The 22,688-nt window shown below is 41.5% G+C and overlaps 4 protein-coding genes and 1 non-coding gene across 6 annotated transcripts; 4 read left to right on the plus strand and 1 right to left on the minus strand.

The window, feature by feature from the left end:
- The first annotated feature begins 2,273 nt into the window (after window positions 1-2,273).
- LOC130134455 (cinnamoyl-CoA reductase 1-like) lies at window positions 2,274-9,061 on the plus strand. 2 transcript variants are annotated; one of them, XM_056307978.1, is made up of 3 exons: window positions 2,274-2,844; window positions 3,633-3,982; window positions 8,090-8,811. In XM_056307978.1, exons 1-3 carry the CDS (start codon window positions 2,362-2,364, stop codon window positions 8,187-8,189), a joined length of 933 nt encoding a protein of 310 aa, XP_056163953.1. In that variant the 5' UTR covers window positions 2,274-2,361; the 3' UTR covers window positions 8,190-8,811. The 2 variants fall into 2 exon arrangements, with proteins under 2 accessions (XP_056163953.1, XP_056163952.1); XM_056307977.1 differs by having other exon boundaries at window positions 2,279-2,844; window positions 8,761-9,061.
- Window positions 9,062-10,335: 1,274 nt separating this feature from the next.
- On the plus strand, window positions 10,336-14,028 carry LOC115667697 (probable folate-biopterin transporter 4). The gene is made up of 7 exons (XM_056307976.1): window positions 10,336-10,527; window positions 10,988-11,115; window positions 11,334-11,555; window positions 12,090-12,545; window positions 12,972-13,169; window positions 13,276-13,413; window positions 13,560-14,028. The coding sequence occupies exons 1-7, from the start codon at window positions 10,447-10,449 to the stop codon at window positions 13,819-13,821; spliced, it is 1,485 nt and encodes a 494-aa protein (XP_056163951.1). The 5' UTR covers window positions 10,336-10,446; the 3' UTR covers window positions 13,822-14,028.
- A 547-nt stretch (window positions 14,029-14,575) lies between these two features.
- Window positions 14,576-18,267, plus strand: LOC130137200 (probable folate-biopterin transporter 4). The gene is made up of 7 exons (XM_056307975.1): window positions 14,576-14,778; window positions 15,242-15,369; window positions 15,588-15,809; window positions 16,325-16,780; window positions 17,209-17,406; window positions 17,513-17,650; window positions 17,799-18,267. The coding sequence occupies exons 1-7, from the start codon at window positions 14,641-14,643 to the stop codon at window positions 18,058-18,060; spliced, it is 1,542 nt and encodes a 513-aa protein (XP_056163950.1). The 5' UTR covers window positions 14,576-14,640; the 3' UTR covers window positions 18,061-18,267.
- Window positions 18,268-19,001: 734 nt separating this feature from the next.
- TRNAM-CAU (transfer RNA methionine (anticodon CAU)) lies at window positions 19,002-19,073 on the minus strand. The gene has a single exon. It is a non-coding gene; the product is annotated as a tRNA-Met (tRNA).
- A 66-nt stretch (window positions 19,074-19,139) lies between these two features.
- LOC115668654 (vacuolar protein sorting-associated protein 22 homolog 1) lies at window positions 19,140-22,341 on the plus strand. Its single transcript, XM_030590069.2, has 7 exons — window positions 19,140-19,261; window positions 19,384-19,494; window positions 20,094-20,229; window positions 20,767-20,921; window positions 21,483-21,590; window positions 21,779-21,868; window positions 21,961-22,341. Exons 1-7 carry the CDS (start codon window positions 19,211-19,213, stop codon window positions 22,060-22,062), a joined length of 753 nt encoding a protein of 250 aa, XP_030445929.1. The 5' UTR covers window positions 19,140-19,210; the 3' UTR covers window positions 22,063-22,341.
- Window positions 22,342-22,688: the final 347 nt, after the last annotated feature.

The following is a 22,688-nucleotide window of genomic DNA, read 5'->3' on the forward strand; positions in this document are numbered from 1 at the left end:
CCTTCCCTCATAGTCGTAGCCTCGTCTCCAGCCCTCCATCGCGACATTGCAATCGCTGCCCTCTTAGTCGCCTCAATCTCTGCTCTTCCTTCACCCCTCCCTCGCAATCGCTCACGGCCTTATTAGTTGCCTCCGCCCCTCCCTCGCAATCGTGGCCGCGCCTCAGGCCATCACTTTCGTGGCAAGGGAACTGTGGATCTCATCTGCATGTATTATGTCTTGATATTGAAAAAAGAAAATACGGCCGGTTTCGTCCAACTCGGAAACCGGACCACAATCCATTGGTTCGATTCCCGGCTCCATGGTGGAAATTAACCCAGTTTGGAACTGATCACCCTTATCAAATACCAAGTTAGAGTCCAATGCCTAAACCTCAAAAAGATGTCATAAATTTCACATTCAGCTAATTAATGCCGAAAAACTTCAATCCTCATAAAATGAAAAAGTGACGTGAACAACAAATGAAATGAAATGGAATGGATTAAAAGTGCATCAATGGCAACAAAAGAGTGATAGGAACTCTGGGTGTTCATTCAGTTTTTTATTTCGTTTGTTTAGCAAAAAAAAAAAGATTTGATAGACATTTTCCTAAAAATGATTGCTTGCATTACTTGAAATAACCAGCTAATGATAAATATTTTCATTATCGACATCAATTTATGTCTAAATATTTTTATGGACGATAAAAATGTTTTTTGTTCGTTCATTTTTATAAGCGATACAAGTCATCATTTTTTAGAAAATAATTTTCAAATCATTTATTTTCTACAAAACAAACGGAGCCTAAATATTTTTTTTTTCTTCTTTGCCCTTTCTATTTGTGATAAAAAAAATTATTGTTAAAAATTTAAGGGAACAAATCACGGTCATAGACTTGTTAAATGTAGTACCTGGATATGCAGACAGTGGAGACTAGCAAATTGAGAGATAATAACACAAACAGTCTTAAACTTTGGCCAAATGTGCAATATGATCCTCAAATTTTTAATTTGTTCAATGTCGTTTGTGCACTTTTGATACAAATTCAATATAGTCCCTGAGTTATATGCAATATAATCCCTGAAATAGTTCATGGACTAAATTGAACTTGTACAAAAATTCAAAAACGACATCGAGTAAATTAAAAGTTTAGGGACTTCATAAGGTTAACGTTTAGGGATTACATTAATCAAATTAAAAATTCATGATTCACAGCAACGACTGCCACTGCCACTGCCTCCATGTCGGAGTGGGAAAGAGAATGAGAATGAGTGGTTGTCGTTAAAAAGTCTCTCTTTCTTCACGTCCGCCCTCCACGAAAAAACAGATGGAGGCCAAGAAAAAATAAAAAAATAAAAAACACTCGGAATTTTTTACTAGAGAGGGTCATTTATTTCGCAAAAAAAATAAATAATTTAAAAAAAGTTAAAACATTAGTAAAATAAATTCATTATCGATAATAATTTATGTTTGAATATTTTCATGAAACGATAAAAATATTTTTCGTTTATGTATTTTTATAAGTTATATAACGGATGTTTTTAGGAAAATATTTTTTAAATCGTTCATTTTCAGCCAAACAAATGTACCCTAATTATTCGATTTATTATAAAGAAATTTCGATACTGTGAGGTCAACTCGGATCGGTATCATAGCGATGGAAAGAATCCAACTACATTATAATATTGGCATCGTCATCACTGTATTGTTTGCATTAAGTACGACGTAGTGGAATGCAATGAATCACAACAATGATTTCAATACTTTTGCTTGGCATCGCAGGAATGGAATGGGATAGAATCCTAGAAAGACAATATAGCTCATCGACGTATTGTGAATGAAATGTCACATTCAAATCAAGCATGCCATGGTTATGCACGTCAATAGTAAAATTACTTGTGATGCGCACATATAAACAAGCAAAACGCGAGAAATTGCGGGTCGTTTGAATAGCATACAATATTAAAGATACAGATTGCTTTAAAATCGCAGGGTATTTGTAGACACGAGGTGTGTTGATGGATTTCACATGAATTTCATGACCATTTGGTTGAATGGTTGTTTTGATGGGATTGAGTTCGTCCCCGTTAGTAGGTGTCTCGCACTGACGCCATTTGCATCCGCGATGCGTTAGTTGTTTAGAATTTCATTTGACTCTCTCTCTCTCTCTCTCTCTCTCTCACAGACATCCACAATCATCGCTGGTTAAAATCCAAATCAAAAGCAATCAATTTTCAATTCTTATAAAACTCATATCAAAACCAATCTAAACTTCATCCATCCAACTTTTTAACTCCTCACTCTCTCTCTCTCTCTCTCTCTCTCTCCAAGTACCATCCTTATCCCATAACCCATCCCCGATCACCCCCGCCGGCGGAGGAGATGGAGACGGAGCCGACCAAATCGGGAGCCGTGCTCGTCAGCGGCGCCAACGGCTTCATGGGCTCCTGGTTGGTCCGCGCCCTCTTGGACTCCGGCTACGCCACCGTGCGCGCCTCCGTGTTCCCGGGCACCGACGCCTCCCACCTCTTCTCCCTCCCGGGGGCCTCCCCTTCCCGCCTCCTCCTCTTCGAAGCCGACGTCCTCGACGCCCCCGCCGTCGCCCGGGCCGTCGACGGCTGCGAGGGCGTCTTCCACGTGGCGTCCCCCTGCACCCTCGAGGCCCCCGAGGACCCCGAGCGCGACCTCCTCCTCCCCGCCGTCCAGGGCACCCTGAACGTGCTCGAGGCCGCCAAGCGGTCCGGCGTGAGGCGCGTGGTCCTCACGTCCTCCGTCTGCGCCTTGGTCCCCAACCCCGGCTGGCCTCCTCACAAGCCCGTCGACGAGTCTTCCTGGACCGACCTTGACTACTGCAAGTCTCGCCAGGTCATAAAGTTTTTGTCCTTTTTTTTGTTTTTAATAATGACACAGATAGTCCTGAATTTTATCTCAATGTGTAATTTAATCCTTAAACTTTTAATTTATTCAATATAGTCCCTAAACTTTAACTAAATATTCAATTTGATCCCTGAATTTTTAATTTATTCAATGTGATCCCTGAATTTTTAATATGTATTCAATTTAGTCCCTGAACTGTATGAAAATGTTCAATATAGTCCATGCACTTGAATTAATGAAAGGACTATATTGAACATTTTCAAATAGTTTAAGGACTAAATTGAACATATATTAAAAATTCAGGGATCACGTTGAACAAATTAAAAGTTCAGGGACCAAATTGAACATTAGGTCAAAGTTCATGGACTACATTGAACAAATTAAAAGTTCGTGGATCAAATTACACGTTAGGTCAAAGTTCAGGGACTCTTCCGTCATTTTCCCTTATTTTTTTTAATCTCAGTTTGGAAATTGAACGATCCCCTTTATTAAAAATGTCAACTTTTTTCTTTCGGTCTTGTTTTGTCTTGGCGTGCGCAAGAATGCGTTAATGGAACAATCGTGCAGCATTTCATGGTCATAAATAGTCTGAATGAATTCAGTCGTTGTAATAGCTATTGCATTCAGAACACTTGCGTAGAATTTGTTAGAGCTCCAGGGTACGGTGTCATGAGCTTCCAGTGGAAGAATTATGGGTCCACCTCTGTTTACATAGTTCAATGCATTCGTTGCCATGACACGCATAAAAAATTGGGTTTCGTTACTTTATCATGCAGAAATGGTATCCGGTGTCGAAAACTCTGGCGGAGAAGGCGGCGTGGGAATTCGCGGAGAAGCACGGACTAGATGTGGTCGCGATAAACCCGGCCACATGCCTTGGCCCTCTATTGCAGCCGGGTCTCAACGCGAGCAGTGCCGTGCTGCTGCAGCTGCTTCAGGGATCGACAGATACACAGGAGTATCACTGGCTCGGGGCTGTTGACGTTAGAGATGTGGCCAAGGCACAAGTCTTGCTGTATGAGACACCGGCTGCGTCCGGTAGATATCTCTGCGCAAATGGTATCTATCAGTTCGGTGATTTTGCTCAAAGGGTCATGAAGCTCTTCCCTGAGTTTCCTATCCACAGGTTTGCATCTTCAAAGCTCCTAAATGTTACTCGATTGGTCTTTAAAGAACTCTTCTTATAGCTCTTTGCCTATGCTTCTAGTGAACCACCGACACAAATGATTAGTAGTGTTTGAATATATTAGGAAACATATTATTCTATTGCAGTGGAGTACGGCATCCAGTATCCTGCATACTGAAAGCCCATTTGTTCTCCCTAAGATTTTTCTTTAGTAATTCTTTGCTTTCGCACTTTCTATACAGCATAATGCACCTCACTTTAGTTGCTCAGAGTGGTGATGAGTTTTGTAGAAATAGCCTGGTGGAGGAAGATGATGGAACTTCTGGTGGTTTGCTTTTCGATATATGTCGGGAACCTATATCAATTATCCAGTTCCAGTGCCTCCGCGGTTGGACTCATTAGAAATTACAATCATTCCTACCAATTGAACATCTTGCATCTTGCATCTTGCATCTTGATAGGCTGTGGAAGCAATGACGGATTGGGATTTGGTGACACACATGTATCCTGGTGTCTGATTTTTGCAAGTAACTGAACATGGGACATGTGTACTCAGCATTAAATAATCCAATTTTGGATATTAGCACATTTTATATGAAAAAATATATATATAATGGCTAGTCTGGATTGACTTTTATCTTTTTACTTTTCCTTTATCAAAATATTGTGGCTCACGCCCTTTTAATTTTTTTTTTTAAATCTGAAACACTAGAGACTTTCACAAAGTGCAAAAGTTGACATGTAAATCCACATATAATTTTTTGAAATTTGAATAATATTTTTAATCTTGGCAAGTTGTTGTTACTTTTAGTTAAGCTGAACCAAACATGCCCTGACATAATTGAGAAGTCCAATTCTCAGGAATTAGTGTGACATTCCGAATTTCGACCGATTTTTGGGATTTATAAAACGTGTAATTCGTCAGTGTGCTTATAGTAAAATCTCGCCCGGGAACTGATCACTCCCGGTTATTATTTTTAAAATTGAGATTTCACTAGAATCGCACTCGATCGAATTTAGCCGTTATTTAGAGCCCAAACTTTGGTGTCGAATTTCTCGGAATTCCGGGACGAATTTAATTGGATGGTGTCGATATTATTGTGGCCAACCTCGATATTGCCCGGGATAGGTGAAAAGTGAATTTTTGACCGGGTACAGATTTGGACTGGTAGACCTCTCTCGCGGTGTGTTTTTATTAATGCCCTTTGGCCAAATCCTATATTATTAATTAGGTTTTTTTTCGGGGACCGTTAGATTGTTTTTGGATTTGAATCGTGACCGTTAGATCGTGATTATTGCGATTTGACTTTTCCTCTCTCTCTCTCTTTCCACGCCGGTTCCCCCCTCATGCGCCTGACACCACCTACCCCACCAGCCCCATCATTTCCCCTTTCTTCTTTTTTCTTTTTCTTTTTCTTTTTCTTCTTTCCTTTTCTTCTTTTCTTCTTCTCCTTCGCTGGTCTTCTTCTTCCGCTTGGCTTCTTCTTTTCTGCTGCTCACCGCCGGCTTGTCCTCGCCGGACCAGCCACCACCGAGCGCCACTCCTCCCCTCCGTGAACCACCCCCGTCCCAGCTCTCCCCCTGGCCGTGCGACACCACCCCTGGCCGCCCGGAACCTCCCGTCGCCGGTTCGCCCAAGCCGCGTGCGAGAAGCGCCTCTCGCCGGTCCGCCCACGCCCGCCCTCGCCGCTCGCTGCCGCTATCCCGGCTGCTGAGACCACCACCGCCAACCTCCATTTTTGCTTGACTCAGCCTCCAAGCCGCACCGGACAGCCAGCCACAGCAGCCGCTCCCTTCGCCGCGCTCGTTCGTCGCCCGTCCGCCGGTCGCCGAGCCCGAGCCGGAGCAACTCGAGGACACTGCGGACCGCCCTCGCCGCCGCCGTCGTCCTTGCATCGTCGCCGGCGTTAGCCGAGTAAGTTAACCCCTAATCCCGTGTTTAGGGTGTTAAACTTGCTTAGGGTAGTTTAATTGTGTTTAGATTAATATTAGGTTTGTTTAGTTGGGTTTAGTTGTTAAATTATCGGTGTTTGCGCGATAGGTTATCGCGTATGTATTGATAAGTTATCGTGGTGTTGTGATAAGTTATCGATTATTTTATTAAAGTATTATTTTCGGAATTAACTATTATTTTATTATTTTCGGATTAAATATTAATATTTTATTATTAAATAATTAATTTCCGAAAATTAAATAGTATTATTTTCGGAAAATTTTCTAACGTTAATTGTGATGCCAATGTTGGATTTTACCGTATAAATTGGCATTTTTAGCAAATGATTTGAATGATTTTGATTTGAGAAAATATTTCGAATTTTAGAAAATAATTATTTTCGGAGATTATTAATTAATTAATTTCCGAGGTTATTTATTATTATTTCGGAAAAATCTTGAATCTCAAATTATGATTTTCAGCTTGTATGGTGACGATTATGGCGTGAATTGTTGTATTAAATTGATTAGATGGCTAATTGTTTAGAATGGAAGTTTTCAACGAAAATTTGTGGGATTAAATTATTTTTTTGGGTATGCCAAGAATGACAGTGATGCATTGTGGTTGATAAACATGTTTGGCATCGAAGTTTGCAGGAATTGATTGACTGTTTGCATGTGTGACCACTTGGTTTGTTATGCGGCATTGTGTGAGCACTATTCATGGACGCATGGGCTAATTGAAAAGATAATAATTGGCCGGTATGCTTGTGTGCTCGTGTGGTCACACGTTAAAGCCGTCTTGCTGTGTATCGCTTGACGTTGCCCGATTTATCGGATGCCTGGGGATAATCTGGAGTGCCGATACCCCGGATGCCTTGTCGCGGCCCGAGGCCGGACTCGATGCTCCTTACGGGATACCATCTTACTGTGTATCGTTTGATGTTGCCGTATTGGAATGCCGTCATCCTGTGTATCGTTTGACGTAGCCGTGCCCGACGGGGCGGGACGGAGCCCGGTTTTTACCGGTAGACCGCCATCTTGCTGCGTATCGCTTGATGTGTGGTGGCCCCGAGGGGGCGTAATAATTGGAATACGTGTGATGCATAGTGCTTGATTATGGGGTAGAAACTGCTAGGCATGGTATGGGACGTGCCCAAGCGGGTTTTGCCTTATAATCGAGACACGCGCGACTATGTTGCATTAATGCATGGAAAATCTCGTTAAATGCTTCGAGTATGTGACATATGCATTTCATCAACGTGTGTACCAAGGCGAGGTGAGGATGCATGTGGTTGTTAATGATGTTGTTGTTGCCGTTTCGCCTGTTTAGGGACCCCCGTGCGAGTTGGCCTCCTAAGCGGGGCTTAGGCCGTTAACTTATTGAGATTTTATCTCATTTGTTGTTGTTAAACCTTTTTCAGGACCTTAGCTTGTCGTTGCTTCTTATGCGGTTTGGAGTACCGCAGTTTTTGGTTGATCTTTGAGGGTTAGGCCTGAAAGCTGATCTTTTGGATGGAGTAGATTAACCCTAACCTTTGTCTTTTGCTGGTTTTTGTGGAAACGCCCGGAGTGGGCCTGTAAGTATGTTCCCAGGGGTTAATCAAGTGAATATTAAAATGGCTTTTGTTATGTCTGGTTTTCCTCTGCTATCCCTGTTTATTATTGTTGTCCGGGGGATTGTTGTGTTCGCTTCCGCATGCGTACTAAAGGATAAAATGAAGGGTCGGCGACGGGTCCTGGGACGTCGCATTTTAACGACCGTAGCGGGATGTCGTGCGCCCGCGGGGTTCGGGGCGTGACAATTAGAGTTTGCGAAAGTCTACAGCTTTTTAGGACGGTTTTGTCTTCTTTTCAAAATTTATGATGCTTCGTCTTTGAACTTCTTGCACGGCGGTTTCGTGCAATAGTAGCTCTATACCAGAATATCAAAACATGGCATGCTTGATGGCGAAGTGTCTTTTAACACATGACCATGTCTGTGTTCATGTCACATCTCCTATGATACTTCGGCCTCAACTGCCATTTGCTAACGTTATTCGATGTTTCCGTTAGTACTCTTTTGTTATTTTCCCAAGGATCTAGTATCCTGGAAGATAGTCTTTGTGCTCACTATCTGCTCCTTTCTTCTAATTAGTTCCTCACTACTTTGGTATATGATGGTTTTATTGGCAGGAGCCTAAAGTGGACATTGTCTATCACATGCGTGCTCACTTTTTTTTCTGTAGATTCTCTCCTTTGGCATCATCACTGTACAGTTCATATTCTTGATTAAGTCTTGTTCTAGCTTCTTATACACACTTCCAACTTCTTGAAGTCCTCATGGCCCCTGATTGGGTTTGAGAAAGTATTATTCATCTTTCAGAGGTTGTGCTATGGCAGATAGAGGTTTTTACTTAATTGCAGACGTTAGTTTTAACTAAAACAAGTTAGCATGATTGTAGAATCAACAGCTAGCTGATGGTTATGTAATTTAACGAAGTCCTGTGCATTTCGCATTCCACAAAGCTGATCCTTCATTTTTGAGTTTTTGTACCAAATGGAAGAAAACAGAATATATGTATTTCACCATCCTTGATGCACTGAGGAACCAAATGGGATGTAATGATACCTCTGCTGTTCAAATGGCAACATAAAGTAAATCTTTATTCCTTTTTTGATTTCTTCAGAGTGCAACTAATGCCTTTGTCCTCTTTACCAAAAAAAACTAATGCCTTTGTCCTGTTGTTGGATAATGTCTATTTACTTTTATATTGAATCCTTCTTCCCTCAATCAAGTCATCTAGATGTAGCTTTCTCTTCTTGTATGTAAGGCAGCATTACCAGTCACATCTCTTGTTGCACAGGTTTACAGGAGAAACCCACCCGGGTATGGCAGCGTGCGAAGATGCAGCGAAGAGATTGATCGATCTGGGGTTGTCCTTTACACCTCTTGAAGATGCCATCAGAGATGCGGTCGAGAGCCTCAAAGCAAGAGGCTACTTGCAAGGATAATCACAATGTTGGGGGTTTTTCTTTTTTTATTTTTTATTTTGCTAAACTAAACTAATTTGCAGTGTCTTGGTTTGTCTGTTTGTTTTAATACCTTGGTCCTCTGAGCAAACGAGTAAAGGTGCTTTTGTAATCATAAGTTTAAACTTCTTTGCAGAGTGTATTTATTCTTAGAAATCATCCCCTCTTTTGGTTGCACATGCAAGGGCAACTTGTATTGCAGTCTTACAGATAAAAGATTCTACATCTACAGACAATGAACATTCAATAGCAATTTAACGGGGTCTCTGCTGCTAACATGTGCCTACGAAGAATGTAAAGAGATAACTTGTCGTTTTAGTGTATGTCTGACGGGAAACTGAATATGATTTTGTACAACTGTCTTGTAACGTTGTGCTGAGATGGTATTTTTCTAGTGGGGCCATGTTTGTGCATCTCTCAGAATTATTGAAAAGGATATCATTCTTCTATATTCTCACAACAGAAAAGATTCAATACAAGTACAGCGAGACCGAGAAATCAATCACAATCACAATTTTTTAGTACAGCGAGACCGAGAAATATTTAACCTTCCCTTCATAAGGTTAAATATTTTTATGGACAATGAAAATGTTTTTTGTTCGTTCATTTTTATAAGCGATACAAGTCATCGCTTTTTAGAAAATATTTTTCAAATCATTTATTTTCTACGAAACAAACTGAGCCAATGCATTTTTTTTATTTTCTTCTTTGCCCTTTCTATTTGTGATAAAAATTATTGTAAAAAATTTAAGGGAACAAATCACGGTCATAGACTTGCTAAATGTAGTACTTGGATAAATTATTATACGTATGCAGGCAGTGGAGACTAGCAAATTAAGAGATAATAACACAAATAGTCTTGAACTTTGACCCGATATACAATGTGGTCTCCAAATTTTTAATTTATTCAATGTCGTTTGTGGAATTTTGGTACAAGTTCAGTGTAGTCCCTGAGCTATATGCAATATAATCCCTAAAACAATTCATGAACTAAATTGAACTTGTATAAAAATTCAAGAACGACATCGAATAAATTAAAAATTTAGAGATTACATAAGGTTAAAGTTTAAGAATTACATTAAGCAAATTATAAATTTATAATTCACATTATACATTAAGTCAGAGTTCAGAAATTGTTTGTATCATTTTCCGAGCAAATTAATTAGCAAAATCACGAGAAGATGTGCTTTTTCTACCAATCTATAATAATCAGCCACCGACATTACTTCCTCGGGGAGCCCATGCTGTCGTGGCGACATCCTATAGGACCAGAGGACGTGTCCCTGTCCCCCGAATCTCATCTCGAATTGACGATATCACCCCCGACTTTTTTCGCGTGCTCTCTTCAGTTGAATCCCTCGAGCAAAGGGCAAAGCCGTCGATCTATATAAACCCGAGAAACAAACGGTCGATCGAAAGCATGAATTTCGCCAAAGACCATGGAAACGGAAATTCAGGGATGAGATGGTAGCGCGAGGTCCCTCCATTTTCGAACTGCACAAGAGGGAAAGGAAGAGAAGATGATCAGAGGCTTGAAGCAGCTGAGCGCGGCATTCGGAGCGTCGTTCCTGTGGCTCGTCTGCTTGATCTACTTCACTCAGGTTCCGATTCGAATCCCACGCTTCGTGCTCGTTCGCGTTCGGACAACGCGGTTCGTTCGCTTTTTCTTTTGCCGTTTTTCGTGCTAGCGATCGCAGGAAGGATCGAGGGTCGCGTCGTTTCGTGGGGTTCAGTGGTTTTCCGGTGTGTGGTTCTTGTTTCGTGTGGATTGTCGGGTGAGAAATGATGCGCGTTGATGTTTGGCGCTTCGCATTCGTTTCGGTATCGGAAGATTTTCTGTCATTGATGGTTTTTTTTTTTTTTCGCTGCGAGCTGGTTGGGGCTCTGAATTGTGCGGTTCTGATTGTGGACGCGAATCTCGCGTTCGTGTTTGGTGCTTTGATGGTTGATGCGGATGGGTACCTGTGCCTTCTAGCTGGGAAACCATACGTGTGCTTGGTTTTTGTTGTTGCTGTCGCTGCTTCAGATCCAATTCGTGATGGTTTCTCTATTTGAACGCAGGGTTTCAGGTCATTTGCGTGGACTGCGGTTTCGTACCAGCTCAAAGACATACTCAAATTGTCGCCCTCGGCCTCTCAATTTGTGTTTTCAGTTGCATTTTTCCCATGGAGCATAAAACCTTTATATGGGTAATGCATTGAATATGCCCTACAGCATTGATCATAGTTATATCTGCTAACATGGGTTTATTTTTTTGGGCCATGTTTATTACAAGACTGATCCTCGATTTCCTCATCCCCTGATTTTGCTGGTGTAGTCATTCTCTTGTCTGGAGCGATGTATATTCCTTTGTCAGTGTTCTTTCTTTCAATTTCTTCCTTTGACTTTGCTATGTTGTTGCGTGCAGAATTGTGTCAGACTGCATTCCGATTGGAGGAAGAAAACGGGTTCCATACCTGATTCTTGCGACAATACTGTCTCTTGTGCCATGGCTTATTTTGGGCCTAAATGCTTATTTGAGGAAATCTACATGGCACCTCACGATCTTCTTAACTGTCCAAAATCTGGGCTCGGCGATGGCTGATGTTGTCATTGATGCGATGATCGCTGAAGCTGTGAGATTCGAGAAGTAAGCCCCTGCACTCTTCTACTTTTTGAATTTTTCGGAAAAAATTATAGTTATAGCTTCCACCTTGCTTGCGATTATCATACTGCTCAATGACTTTTTTTCTCTTGTTACCCTATCTTAGGGCATTGGGCTAGAGCAAAACGTTTACATTGCAGACATAATTCTTAGATTTGTAAACATTCGCCCTTGTTCTTGCTGCCAATGAAAGATGCTTACTTTTATATGAGTGTTATTAGAGAGAACCCTTAGTGCACTTGCTGAGCAACAAAACAAGGAAAATTTATGGTATCCAAAACAGCGACTTTCTTTCTTGTATGTGCAATCAATGTCTTGGAAATCCAACAATTAAGTATGCATTAACAGTGTTATTAAGTATGCTTAACAAGTGTCCCAAAGGCATTCATTAACAGGATTCTTTTAATATTTCTAATCAGACTACATTTTCAATGGATCATATGTGCTTATAATTGAGGGAATTATGTACAATTAATTTGTGACCTGAGCATAACCTGAGCTCTTATTGCTCTTGTTCAGGGCTTCGTTTGCTGGAGATCTTCAGTCAATGTCTTGGTTTGCAATGGCTTTTGGTGGTATATGTGGGAGTTTATTAGGCGGATATGCGTTAACCAATGTGGAGATAGCAACTATTTTTCTTCTATTTACCGTGCTGCCAGCTGTACAATTACTGTCATGCGGTTTAGTAAAGGAGAATCCCCCACGCAAAAACGATGAAAAAGATCATCCTAAAGGCGAACATCTGATGAATGGCAATAGTAGTTTAATAGATGAGGATAGCTTTACAGTGAAAAAGCAAAGTAAGAGTACTTCGAGAAGAAAGAAGAGCCGCAAGAGTAGAAAAAAGATGGATGTTGCCTCTGATAAGTCCAGACCTTTCCGGGAAGGTGATCAACTATTCTTGAAATGGCTTTGCTCTCTGAAAAATGCTATTTACGATCTATACCGAGCTTTTCAACAGCCAGTCATATGGAGGTAAGTGGACAGAAAGCTTAACCTATTGAAGCAATGATTCTTTAGCATTTTAAGGTCACTTGTCCTCTTGCCAGATTTTATGGTCTTTGGCACTCACGAATAAATTTATGGAAGTGAAGTTGGCTATAAGTATCAACGATTAGTCAATGACTCTGTTTTATACTTTGTCCAAGGACAAAATTCCTTGTTACTGGTGGTTATGCCATCAGATGATCTGCCTTATTCTTCGTATATGTTACCTAGTGGATATGCACATAAGTACGTCTATTAGCCTTGTCCTTTCTATAGAGTTAAACGTGTCTAAGTAGTAAAAAGGAATACCCTTTTCTTTGTCGAATTCTTTGTCCTGATTGATTTTATGATGCATTCGCCAAATTTCTAATCAGGTGCTTTTCCATTTCTTTTCCCTGATCCTTGTAAGACCAGACCTATGGCTTGGTTTTTTCTAGCTCATGTCACCGTTCCAAACCTCTCAACAGTCATGTTCTACTACCAGACGGAGTTTTTAAAACTGGAAGCATCGTTTTTGGGGACTTCACGTGTCGTTGGATGGGTAGGCCTCATGATTGGGACCTTCATATACAACCGTTTCTTCAAGACCATGAAATTACGAAAAATCCTCTTGTGAGTATTGGCTGCTTTATGATATAGTTTTCTCTTTGGTAAATATGTTCTTCCGTAGTTCAGTTTGCTGATGGTGCTTCGTTTTTTATCTATGAACACAATGCAGGTTTGCTCATGTTGGTTTAGCCTTACTGACCACACTGGATATGATTCTAGTATCTCGAATAAATGTTTCGTTTGGAATATCTGATAAGGTTATGGTTTTGGGTGGATCTGCTCTTGCCGATGCAATTAATCAACTCAAGTATGTGCAGTGTGTCTTCATCTGCACTTGACTAAGATCTGCTCTTGCTGTTCAATACTGTTCTTAATTGAATTTACCAGCATCGCCACCTCTCCAGACCATCCTTTCTCATAATTTGCGGGCATTTCTTTTCCTTGTGAATGCAGGTTCATGCCATTCTTGATTCTATCTGGACAGTTGTGCCCGCCTGGAATCGAAGGGACTCTGTTTGCACTCTTCATGTCAATCAACAATTTTGGAAACACGCTGGGTTCATTTGTAGGTGCCGGCTTGGCTTCATTCTTAAACATCAACTCTGGTTCTTTTGACAACCTCCTTCTAGGAATTGCTATACAAGTCGTCTGCATATTCGTTCCGGTTGCTTTGCTATTCTTGATACCGAAAGACGCCACAGGGACATCAGCTTAGAAGGAGATTATACTTTCAACAGAGTTGCAGAGAAGAGTTTAGGATACATCAGGAGAAAACATTTTTCCTTCACGTCTCTCTCCTGTATAGCAGTTTACAGGTAGATTTTTTAACATACAAGTCCACTGCGGTAGATACGTCATAGAAGTAGATATTCTTGTACTTCTTTTTCTATGGAATGGAAAATTTCCTTGGGCTTCACTTAAACACATGCTTTCGAAATTCCATGAGTTTGTGTGATTATATGCGGAAATTGCATCCCCAGTATCCCCCAATTTACGTGATGGAGTTAAATTAGCTGCTTCTCAAGCAGCACTGCGAACCCCTCTTTTCTCCCTCTTCACATGCAGCTCACCGCGGCAGCCGACCCTAACGTTGCTGCCTCTCTCCCTGCGCCCCTGTCCCTGTTTGTGGCGAGCTCCCTCGCCGGAGGCGCTGAGCTTGCAAACGATGCTCGAGGCCAAGGTCGCGGTGGCGGCAAGCCATCGGAGGTGGCCCCCTCGGAGCCATGCGAGAATTTCTTTTTATTAGCTTTTTGCTAAGAAATCACTCTTGAGTGATGCGGATGCTGAATGCCTTAAGCATCAAATTCTGGCATATTTTTTCCCTTCTTTTGTTCGGGCCAGAGGACGTGTCCCTGTCCCCCCGAATCTCATCTCGAATTGACGATATCACCGCCGACTTTATTCGCGTGCTCTCTTCAGTTGAATCCCTCGAGCAAAGGGCAAAGCCGGCGACCTATATAAACCCGAGAAACAAACGGTCGATCGAAAGCATGAAGTTTGCCAAAGACTATGGAAACGGAAATTCAGGGATGAGATGGTAGCGGGAGATCCCTCCATTTTCGAACTGCACAAGAGGGAAAAGGAAGAGAAGATGATCAGAGGCTTGAAGCAGCTGAGCGCGGCATTCGGAGCGTCGTTCCTGTGGCTCGTCTGCTTGATCCACTTCACTCAGGTTTCGATTCGAATCCCACGCTTCGTGCTCGTTCGCGTTCGGACAACGCGGTTCGTTCGCTTTTTCTTTTGCCGCTTTTCGTGCTCGCAATCGTAGGAAGAAGGATCGAGGGTCGCGTCGTTTCGTGGGGTTCAGTGGTTTTCCGGCGCGTGGTTCTTGTTTCGTGTGGATTGTCGGGTGAGAAATGATGCGCGTTGATGTTTGGCGCTTCGCATTCGTTTCGGTATCGGAAGATTTTCTGTCATTAATGGTTTTTTTTTTTTTTTGCTGCGAGCTGGTTGGGGCTCTGAATTGTGCGGTTCTGATTGTGGACGCGAATCTCGCATTCGTGTTTGGTGCTTTGATGGTTGATGCGGATGGGTACCTGTGCCTTCTAGCTGGGAAACCATACGTGTGCTTGGTTTTTGTTGTTGCTGTCGCTGCTTCAGGTCCAATTCGTGATGGTTTCTCTATTTGAACGCAGGGTTTCAGGTCATTTGCGTGGACTGCGGTTTCGTACCAGCTCAAGGACATACTCAAATTGTCGCCCTCGGCCTCTCAATTTGTGTTTTCAATTGCATTTTTCCCATGGAGCATAAAACCTTTATATGGGTAATGCATTGAATATGCCCTACAGCATTGACCATATTTATATCTGCTAACATGGGTTTATTTTTTTGGGCCATGTTTATTACAAGATTAGCCCTTGATTTCCTCCCCCCTGATTTTGCTGGTGCAGTCATTCTCTTGTCTGGAGCGATGTATATTCCTTTGTCAGCGTTCTTTCTTTCAAATTTCTTCCTTTGACTTCGCTATGTTGTTGCGTGCAGAATTGTGTCAGACTGCATTCCGATTGGAGGAAGAAAGCGGGTTCCATACCTGATTCTTGCAACAATACTGTCTCTTGTGCCGTGGCTTATTTTGGGCCTAAATGCTTATTTGAGGAATTCTACATGGCACCTCACGATCTTCTTAACTGTCCAAAATCTGGGCTTGGCAATGGCCGATGTTGTCATTGATGCGATGATCGCCGAAGCTTTGAGATTTGAGAAGTATGTCCCTGCACTCTTCTACTTTTTGAATCTTTTCGGAAAAAATTATGGTTATAGCTTCCACCTTGCTTGCGATTATCATACTGCTCAATGACTTGTTTCTCTTGTTACCCTATTTTAGGGCATCGGGCTAGAGCATAACGTAAACATTGCAGACATAATTCTCAGATTTGTAAACATTCGCCCTTGTTCTTGCTGCCCATGAAAGATACTTTTATGTGAGTATTATTAGAGAGAGCCCTTAGTGCACTTGCTGAGCAACAAAACGAAGGAAAATTTATGGTATCCAAAGCAGTGACTTACCTTGTTGTATGTGCAATCAATGTCTTGAAAATCCAACAATTACTTATTAAGTATGCTTAATAAGTGTCCCAAAGGCATTCATTAATAGGATTCTTTTAATATTTCTATGCAGACTACATTTTCAATGAATCATATGTGCTTATAATTGAGGGAATTATGTACATTTAATTTGTGACCTGAGCATAACCTGAGCTCTTATTGCTGTTGTTCAGGGCTTCGTTTGCTGGAGATCTTCAGTCAATGTCTTGGTCTGCAATGGCTTTTGGTGGTATATGCGGGAGTTTATTAGGCAGATATGCATTGACCAATGTGGAGATAGCAACTATTTTTCTTCTATTTACCGTGCTGCCAGCTGTACAATTACTTTCATGCGGTTTAGTAAAGGAGAATCCCCCACGCAAAAATGATGAAAAAGATCCTCCTAAAGACAAACATCTGATGAATGGCAATAGTAGTTCAATAGATGAGGATAGCTTTACAGTGAAGAAGCAAAGTAAGAGTACTTCGAGAAGAAAGAAGAGCCGCAAGAGTAGAAAAAAGATGGATGTTGCCTCTGATAAGTCCAGACCTTTCCGCGAAGATGATCAACTATTCTTGAAATGGCTTCGCTCTCTGAAAAATGCTATTTACGTTCTATACCAAGCTTTTCGACAGCCAGTCATATGGAGGTAAGTGGACAGAAAGCTTAACCTATTGAAGCAATGATTCCTTAGCATTTTAAGGTCACTTGTCTTCTTGCCAGATTTTATGGTCTTTGGCACTCACAAATAAATTTATGGAAGTGAAGTTGGCTATAAAATTATCAATGATTTTTCAACGACTCTGTTATATTCTTTGTCCAAGGACAAAACAGTTTGTTACTGGTGGTTATGCCATCAAATGATCTGCCTTATTCTTCGTATATGTTACCTAGTGGATATGCACATACGTATGTCTATTAGCCTTGTTCTTTTTATAGAGTTAAACGTGTCTAAGTAGTAAAAAGGAATACCCTTTTCTTTGTCGAATTCTTTGTCCTGATTGATTTTATGATGCATTAGCCAAATTTCTAATCAGGTGCTTTTCTATTTCTTTTTCGTGATCCTTGTAAGACCAGACCTATGACTTGGTTTTTTCTAGCTCATGTCACCGTTCCAAACCTCTCGACGGTCATGTTCTACTACCAGACGGAGTTTTTAAAACTGGAAGCATCGTTTTTGGGGACTTCACGTGTTGTTGGATGGGTAGGCCTCATGATTGGGACCTTCATATACAACCGTTTCTTCAAGACCGTGAACTTACGAAAGATCCTCTTGTGAGTTTTGGCTGCTTTATGATATAGTTTTCTCTTTGGTAAATATGTTCTTCTGTAGTTCAGTTTGCTGATGGTGCTTCGTTTTTTATCTATGAACACAATGCAGGTTTGCTCATGTTGGTTTAGCCTTACTGACCACACTGGATATGATTTTAGTATCTCGAATGAATGTTTCGTTTGGAATATCAGATAAGGTTATGGTTTTGGGTGGATCTGCTCTTGCCGATGCAATTAATCAACTCAAGTATGTGCAGTGTGTCTTCATCTGCACTTTACTAAGATCTGCTGCTTTTCTGTTCAATAGTGTTCCTAATTGAATTTACCAGCATCGACAACTCTCTAGACCATCCTCTCTCACAATTTGCGGGCATTGCTTTTCCTTGTGAATGCAGGTTCATGCCGTTCTTGATTCTATCTGGACAGTTGTGCCCGCCTGGAATCGAAGGGACTCTATTTGCACTCTTCATGTCAATCGACAATTTTGGAAACACGCTGGGTTCATTTGTAGGTGCCGGCTTGGCTTCATTCTTAAACATCCAGTCTGGTTCTTTTGACAACCTCCTTCTAGGAATTGCTATACAAGTCGTCTGCATATTCGTTCCAGTTGCTTTGCTATTCTTGATACCGAAAGACGCCACAGGGACATCAGCTTAGAAGGAGATTATACTTTCAACAGAGTTGCAGAGAAGAGTTTAGGATACATCAGGAGAAAACATTTTTCCTTTACCTCTCTCTCCTGTATAGCAGTTTACAGGTAGATTTTTTAATATACAAGTCCACTGCGGTAGATATGTCATAGAAGTAGATATTCTTGTACTTTTTTTTCTATGGAATGGAAAATTTCCTTGGGCTTCCCTTGAACACATGCTTTCGAAATTCAGTGAGTTTGTGTGATTATATGCGGAAATTGCATCCCCAGTATCCCCAATTTACGTGATGGAGTTAAATTAGCTGCTTCTCAAGCAGCAGCCACAGCCATTGTGAACCCGTCTTTTTCTCCCTCTTCACATGCAACTCACCGCGGCAGCCCGACCCTAACGTTGCTGCCTCTCTCCCTGCGCCCCTGTCTCTGTTTGTGGCGTGCTCCCTCGTGGGAGGCGCTGAGCTTGCAAACGATGCTCGAGGCCAAGCTCGCGGTGGTGGCAAGCCATTGGAGGTGGCCCCTCGGAGCCATGCGGTAGTTTCTTTTTATTAGCCTTTTGCTAAGAAATCACTCTCAGTGATGGGGATGCTGAATGCCTTAAGCATCAAATTCTGGCATATTTTTTCCCTTCTTTTGTTTTGGCCATGCAAATGATGGCTTTTCGACTTTTCATTTTTCACCAAATCCCAATTTTCCTCGTGCTATACTATTGTCTCGTAATTGTTATAGTTTAGAACGCTTTTTCTAATGCTTTTGCAATCCCTAAATGAAGCATACGTTAAAAATTTGAAATCGCGATCTAGCCTAAACTCAGAATCTTCACATTGGAAAACGAAGTCAATTTTTTTTTGTTAAAAATATATAATATAAAAATAAAAAAGGGAAACAAGAAAGATCATACAGAAAAAAAAAATTTAAAAGAAAAGGAGTGGATAGAAGCCAATCTCTGCTCTATCAGAGCCAGGTTTCGATCCTGGGACCTGTGGGTTATGGGCCCACCACGCTTCCGCTGCGCCACTCTGATTTTTGTTGACCTTCATCGTTTCTATTTATTTATAAATCTTATCTTCCGGTCGTTCATCCAAAACATGCATCTCTTCCCTTTTGATCACTCCAAATACATTCGCCCGAACTTTGAACACACAGAGAGAAAGAGAGAGGATGAGAAGACGACCCGGAATCGGAGGCCTGCAGACAGCGGCAGCTGCTAGGGTTCGTTTCGCTTTCTATCCTCACGTGTTTCGTCGCTCGCCGTAGCTGAATCTATCGCCTCGAACCGTTCCTTTCTCGATCAAAATTGACCCCTCATCGTCTTCTTCGTTACGTGCGAGCAGGATCAGTACCGGTTGCTCGGAGAGAATGTGGCGAAGATCCGGACCGATCTCATGAAGGAGCAGCTCGCTACCTTCCGCTCCCAGCTCGAAGACTTCGCTCGCAAGCACAAGGTCCGCTTCCTTACCTGCGTCATCCGCGCTCGAGCAAAAGCTCGTATCCCCGATTTTTTCCGATCTTCGTTGGCCATTTTTTGAGGCGGTGGGATTTTACAGTTTGACTGGAATGTAGAAATTTTGGTGGCGTGAGATTATGCTAGTCGGTTGAATACTTTTTTCGGATGGAATAGGCTGCCAATGCGGTGATGGCGTTTGAGAATTTTGTGTTCGGAACGCTGTGCAGTTGAAGGCAGGCCTATTGCCTAATTGAGTTTGCCCTGATGTGCACATGTTTAGCGCTTGCGCTTTGTAATGGCCATCTTGAATCATATGTAATTAATCGCCATTGCTTCTGTACTAGCGATAATAGACACCACACCTTTTGTTTTCTCTGTCTACAAATGTAGTTCGCGGCTCCTTTTTTCGTATTAGAAGCCGGTGATTGGTGTTTCTGGGCACAAGTCTTGTACTGCGTTGATAGAGACGCGAGTGCTCAACGAGGCGTGCTTTCGAATGATGGTTTCGCTTCATGTTTAGATATTTCTGTTCATTGCTTGCTAGCAATTGAATAGATTATGGGGGAATGATGATCAAGCTTCGCTAATGATGTGCAGAATGACATTCGCAAGAATCCCGCGTTCAGGTCGCAGTTCCACGAGATGTGCGCGAAAGTCGGGGTTGATCCTTTAGCATCGAACAAAGGTTTTTGGGCTGAGCTGTTGGGGATCGGTGACTTCTATTATGAAATCGGTTGGTAGTTTCATCATCGTAGTGCTTCAGTTGTAGCTTTTGTCGCCATAGGTTCTGAAACATGCCAAATATAGGTTGAAGTGCACGTTGGTGGACATCAAAAACTTAAAAAGAAAGAAAAAAAGTAAAAGGGATATCCTCTCGTCCTCTGCCTATGTGAATGTTAATTGTCTTGCTTTGGGGAAAAAAATGGATGGCCATAATATATATCAAATGTTTTTCAATGATAGGTGGTGAATGGTGATCTGTCTCCGTAGGTTTTCAAATAATCTACATCAGTAATATAGAGGTTTCATTTGGTTAGGGCAAACTTTTCTATGTTAAAGTTGGATGAAACATTTCAGGTTTAGAGTAGGGCAGCGGGCACATCTAAATATACCTGCAATTAGGCTCTGTTTTTTCTTCTTTGAAGGATAAGAGCAAATTTCCCCTTTGATTCAAATAGTCATCTTTCTCCTTATAATACTAGTTGGTTGAAGCATATGTGTCAGCTTGTCAAACATTTTCTTATGCTGAATAGGCTACTCAATTAGTCAGGGGTGCAAATTGTTGAGATTTGCTTGGCAACGAGAGCCCAAAATGGAGGTTTGATCAATCTGCAGGAGCTCTGCAGTCTTCTTCGTCAGAAAAGAAAAGGCTCGAGGGAAGCTGTTTCTGAGGATGATTGCTTACGTGCCATAAGTAAGCTGAAGGTATTGCGTAATAACTTTCCTCTGCAACTTCTGATCCTATCTTTTCATTCTCTACCTTAAGACTAACATCGTCATCTGATATTGTGTTTCACCATTCAAGTAATTTTAGGAAGACACAGCAGTCGTGTGTCTCTTGGTAGTGTTAGATTTAAATATTTGATACAGGAAACTATAAGGATGGAAAATTTTACCTCACTGCGGCTTTTTGACATTCTGTCCATCTCTATTAAATCTATTGTATATTCTTTATTGGGATGGCTACCAATGATTGCCTACTGATCTATGATGTGTATGCGTATCAAGTGTTTCCACACATCAAAACAGTACCTGGTGGAAATACTGCATTTTGTGCCTATCATCTGTTGTGAAAGTCTGGCTTGTTGAGTGTTTGATCAATCCGGATTGGGGTTCATCTATGAGCTCCCTTTGTTGCATAATGGTTCGAGTGAAGTGACTTACTTCTCCATATATGTCCCCATATGTTTGCTCTTGTGTTAACATCTTTTTATAACTAGTTTACACCGTAAACTTAGTTGCATAAATGGCATTTTTCATTTCCAGGTTTTGGGTAGTGGTTTTGAGGTAATATCTGTTGGGAAGAAAAAGCTTGTTCGATCAGTTCCAACTGAGTTGAACAAAGATCATAATGAAATCATTGAACTCGCCCAGGTACTTTCTCTTGCGGATCTCTCACCTCAAAATTGGAACTCTTTTATTCCCTTTTATTTGATCTCAGATGTGGTTGTCCAATATCTCTTAAAAAATAGTTGCATTGGTCCTTTCTGTTCTAGCTCTCTTTACCAGTACCTTCATTTGAGGAATCTTGATGAAAAACTCTCAATTGGCTATGATGTTAGGCTCAAGGTTTCGTGACCATTGATGAGCTAGAGAGACGGCTGTCCTGGACCTCTGGCCGTGCCATTGATGCACTCGAAACTTTGTTAAAAGTAAGTTTATGTGGCCATTTGAGCAGGTTTCTGTCCTTTTTTACTGCGGAAGGTTTTTGGTGATTTATAAACCATCATCTTGCTGGGCGCAGGAAGGTTTTGCTATGATTGATGACGGACACAGAGACGGCAGACGTAGGTACTGGTTCCCTTGCGTATCATCCATCTCCTCGTTGGGAGGAAATGACGCCTAAAACGAGCGGATCCCTTTTCCACTCTTTTTCAGCTTTAATTTAAGATGGTGGTCGAGAATATGTTCCTTTCGAGATTCAAAGCGATGAGAAAAGAGTGTTCAAATAAGTCAGTGTGCGGGACAAAATAGATTCTGTTTTCAGCTGCAGCTCTTATAGCTTTGTCTGTAACTTCACATGTCAGTGTAGATACATACAATTTGGTTTCTATCTGGAGATAAAGTTGAATACTGATTCTATTACAATCACTCGGACAGTGCGTGCCTCCGAGGTTTGGAGTAACTAGTTATTCTTCCGACATTTTTTCTGTCAGCAATTCTACTCCTGAACGCGGTCGTTATATCTCACGACGATTTTTAGCATAATTGGTTTGCCCTTGTATGATTAAATTTTTGTGAATCTGTCCGTACCCGGGCCTACCGGTTCCTCTCTCAACCACAACTTCCAACTCAAAGGACAAGGAAGAGATCCTAGTTCTACTCCAACATCGTGCCATTTGCGTGCCTTTAAAGGTGTTGGATCTTCCGCGCGCAAATTGAATTCTATCAACACATCATCTCCATTAGACGCACGCGTACTATATTCTATTTCACATATTTCTAATCAATATATAACATAATTTGTGGAAT

Source organism: Syzygium oleosum, unplaced genomic scaffold (genome assembly GCF_021117445.2).
Source record: "Syzygium oleosum isolate NSW1041296 unplaced genomic scaffold, Sole_v2.1 Sole_v2.64, whole genome shotgun sequence".
Lineage (NCBI taxonomy): Eukaryota > Viridiplantae > Streptophyta > Magnoliopsida > Myrtales > Myrtaceae > Syzygium > Syzygium oleosum.

Excerpts from the sequence above, each read along its gene's own strand:
- LOC130134455 (XM_056307977.1), top strand. The coding sequence starts at position 2,362 with ATGGAGACGGAGCCGACCAAATCGGGAGCCGTGCTCGTCAGCGGCGCC. Across the intron at positions 2,845-3,632 it reads ACTACTGCAAGTCTCGCCAG|AAATGGTATCCGGTGTCGAA; the intron begins GTCATAAAGTTT and ends TTTATCATGCAG. Across the intron at positions 3,983-8,760 it reads CCTGAGTTTCCTATCCACAG|GTTTACAGGAGAAACCCACC; the intron begins GTTTGCATCTTC and ends CTTGTTGCACAG.
- LOC115667697 (XM_056307976.1), top strand. The coding sequence starts at position 10,447 with ATGATCAGAGGCTTGAAGCAGCTGAGCGCGGCATTCGGAGCGTCGTTC. Across the intron at positions 11,116-11,333 it reads AGCATAAAACCTTTATATGG|AATTGTGTCAGACTGCATTC; the intron begins GTAATGCATTGA and ends TGTTGCGTGCAG. Across the intron at positions 12,546-12,971 it reads CAACAGCCAGTCATATGGAG|ACCTATGGCTTGGTTTTTTC; the intron begins GTAAGTGGACAG and ends TTGTAAGACCAG.
- LOC130137200 (XM_056307975.1), top strand. The coding sequence starts at position 14,641 with ATGGTAGCGGGAGATCCCTCCATTTTCGAACTGCACAAGAGGGAAAAG. Across the intron at positions 15,370-15,587 it reads AGCATAAAACCTTTATATGG|AATTGTGTCAGACTGCATTC; the intron begins GTAATGCATTGA and ends TGTTGCGTGCAG. Across the intron at positions 17,651-17,798 it reads GATGCAATTAATCAACTCAA|GTTCATGCCGTTCTTGATTC; the intron begins GTATGTGCAGTG and ends TTGTGAATGCAG.
- LOC115668654 (XM_030590069.2), top strand. The coding sequence starts at position 19,211 with ATGAGAAGACGACCCGGAATCGGAGGCCTGCAGACAGCGGCAGCTGCT. Across the intron at positions 19,262-19,383 it reads AGACAGCGGCAGCTGCTAGG|GATCAGTACCGGTTGCTCGG; the intron begins GTTCGTTTCGCT and ends ACGTGCGAGCAG. Across the intron at positions 20,230-20,766 it reads TGACTTCTATTATGAAATCG|GGGTGCAAATTGTTGAGATT; the intron begins GTTGGTAGTTTC and ends TCAATTAGTCAG.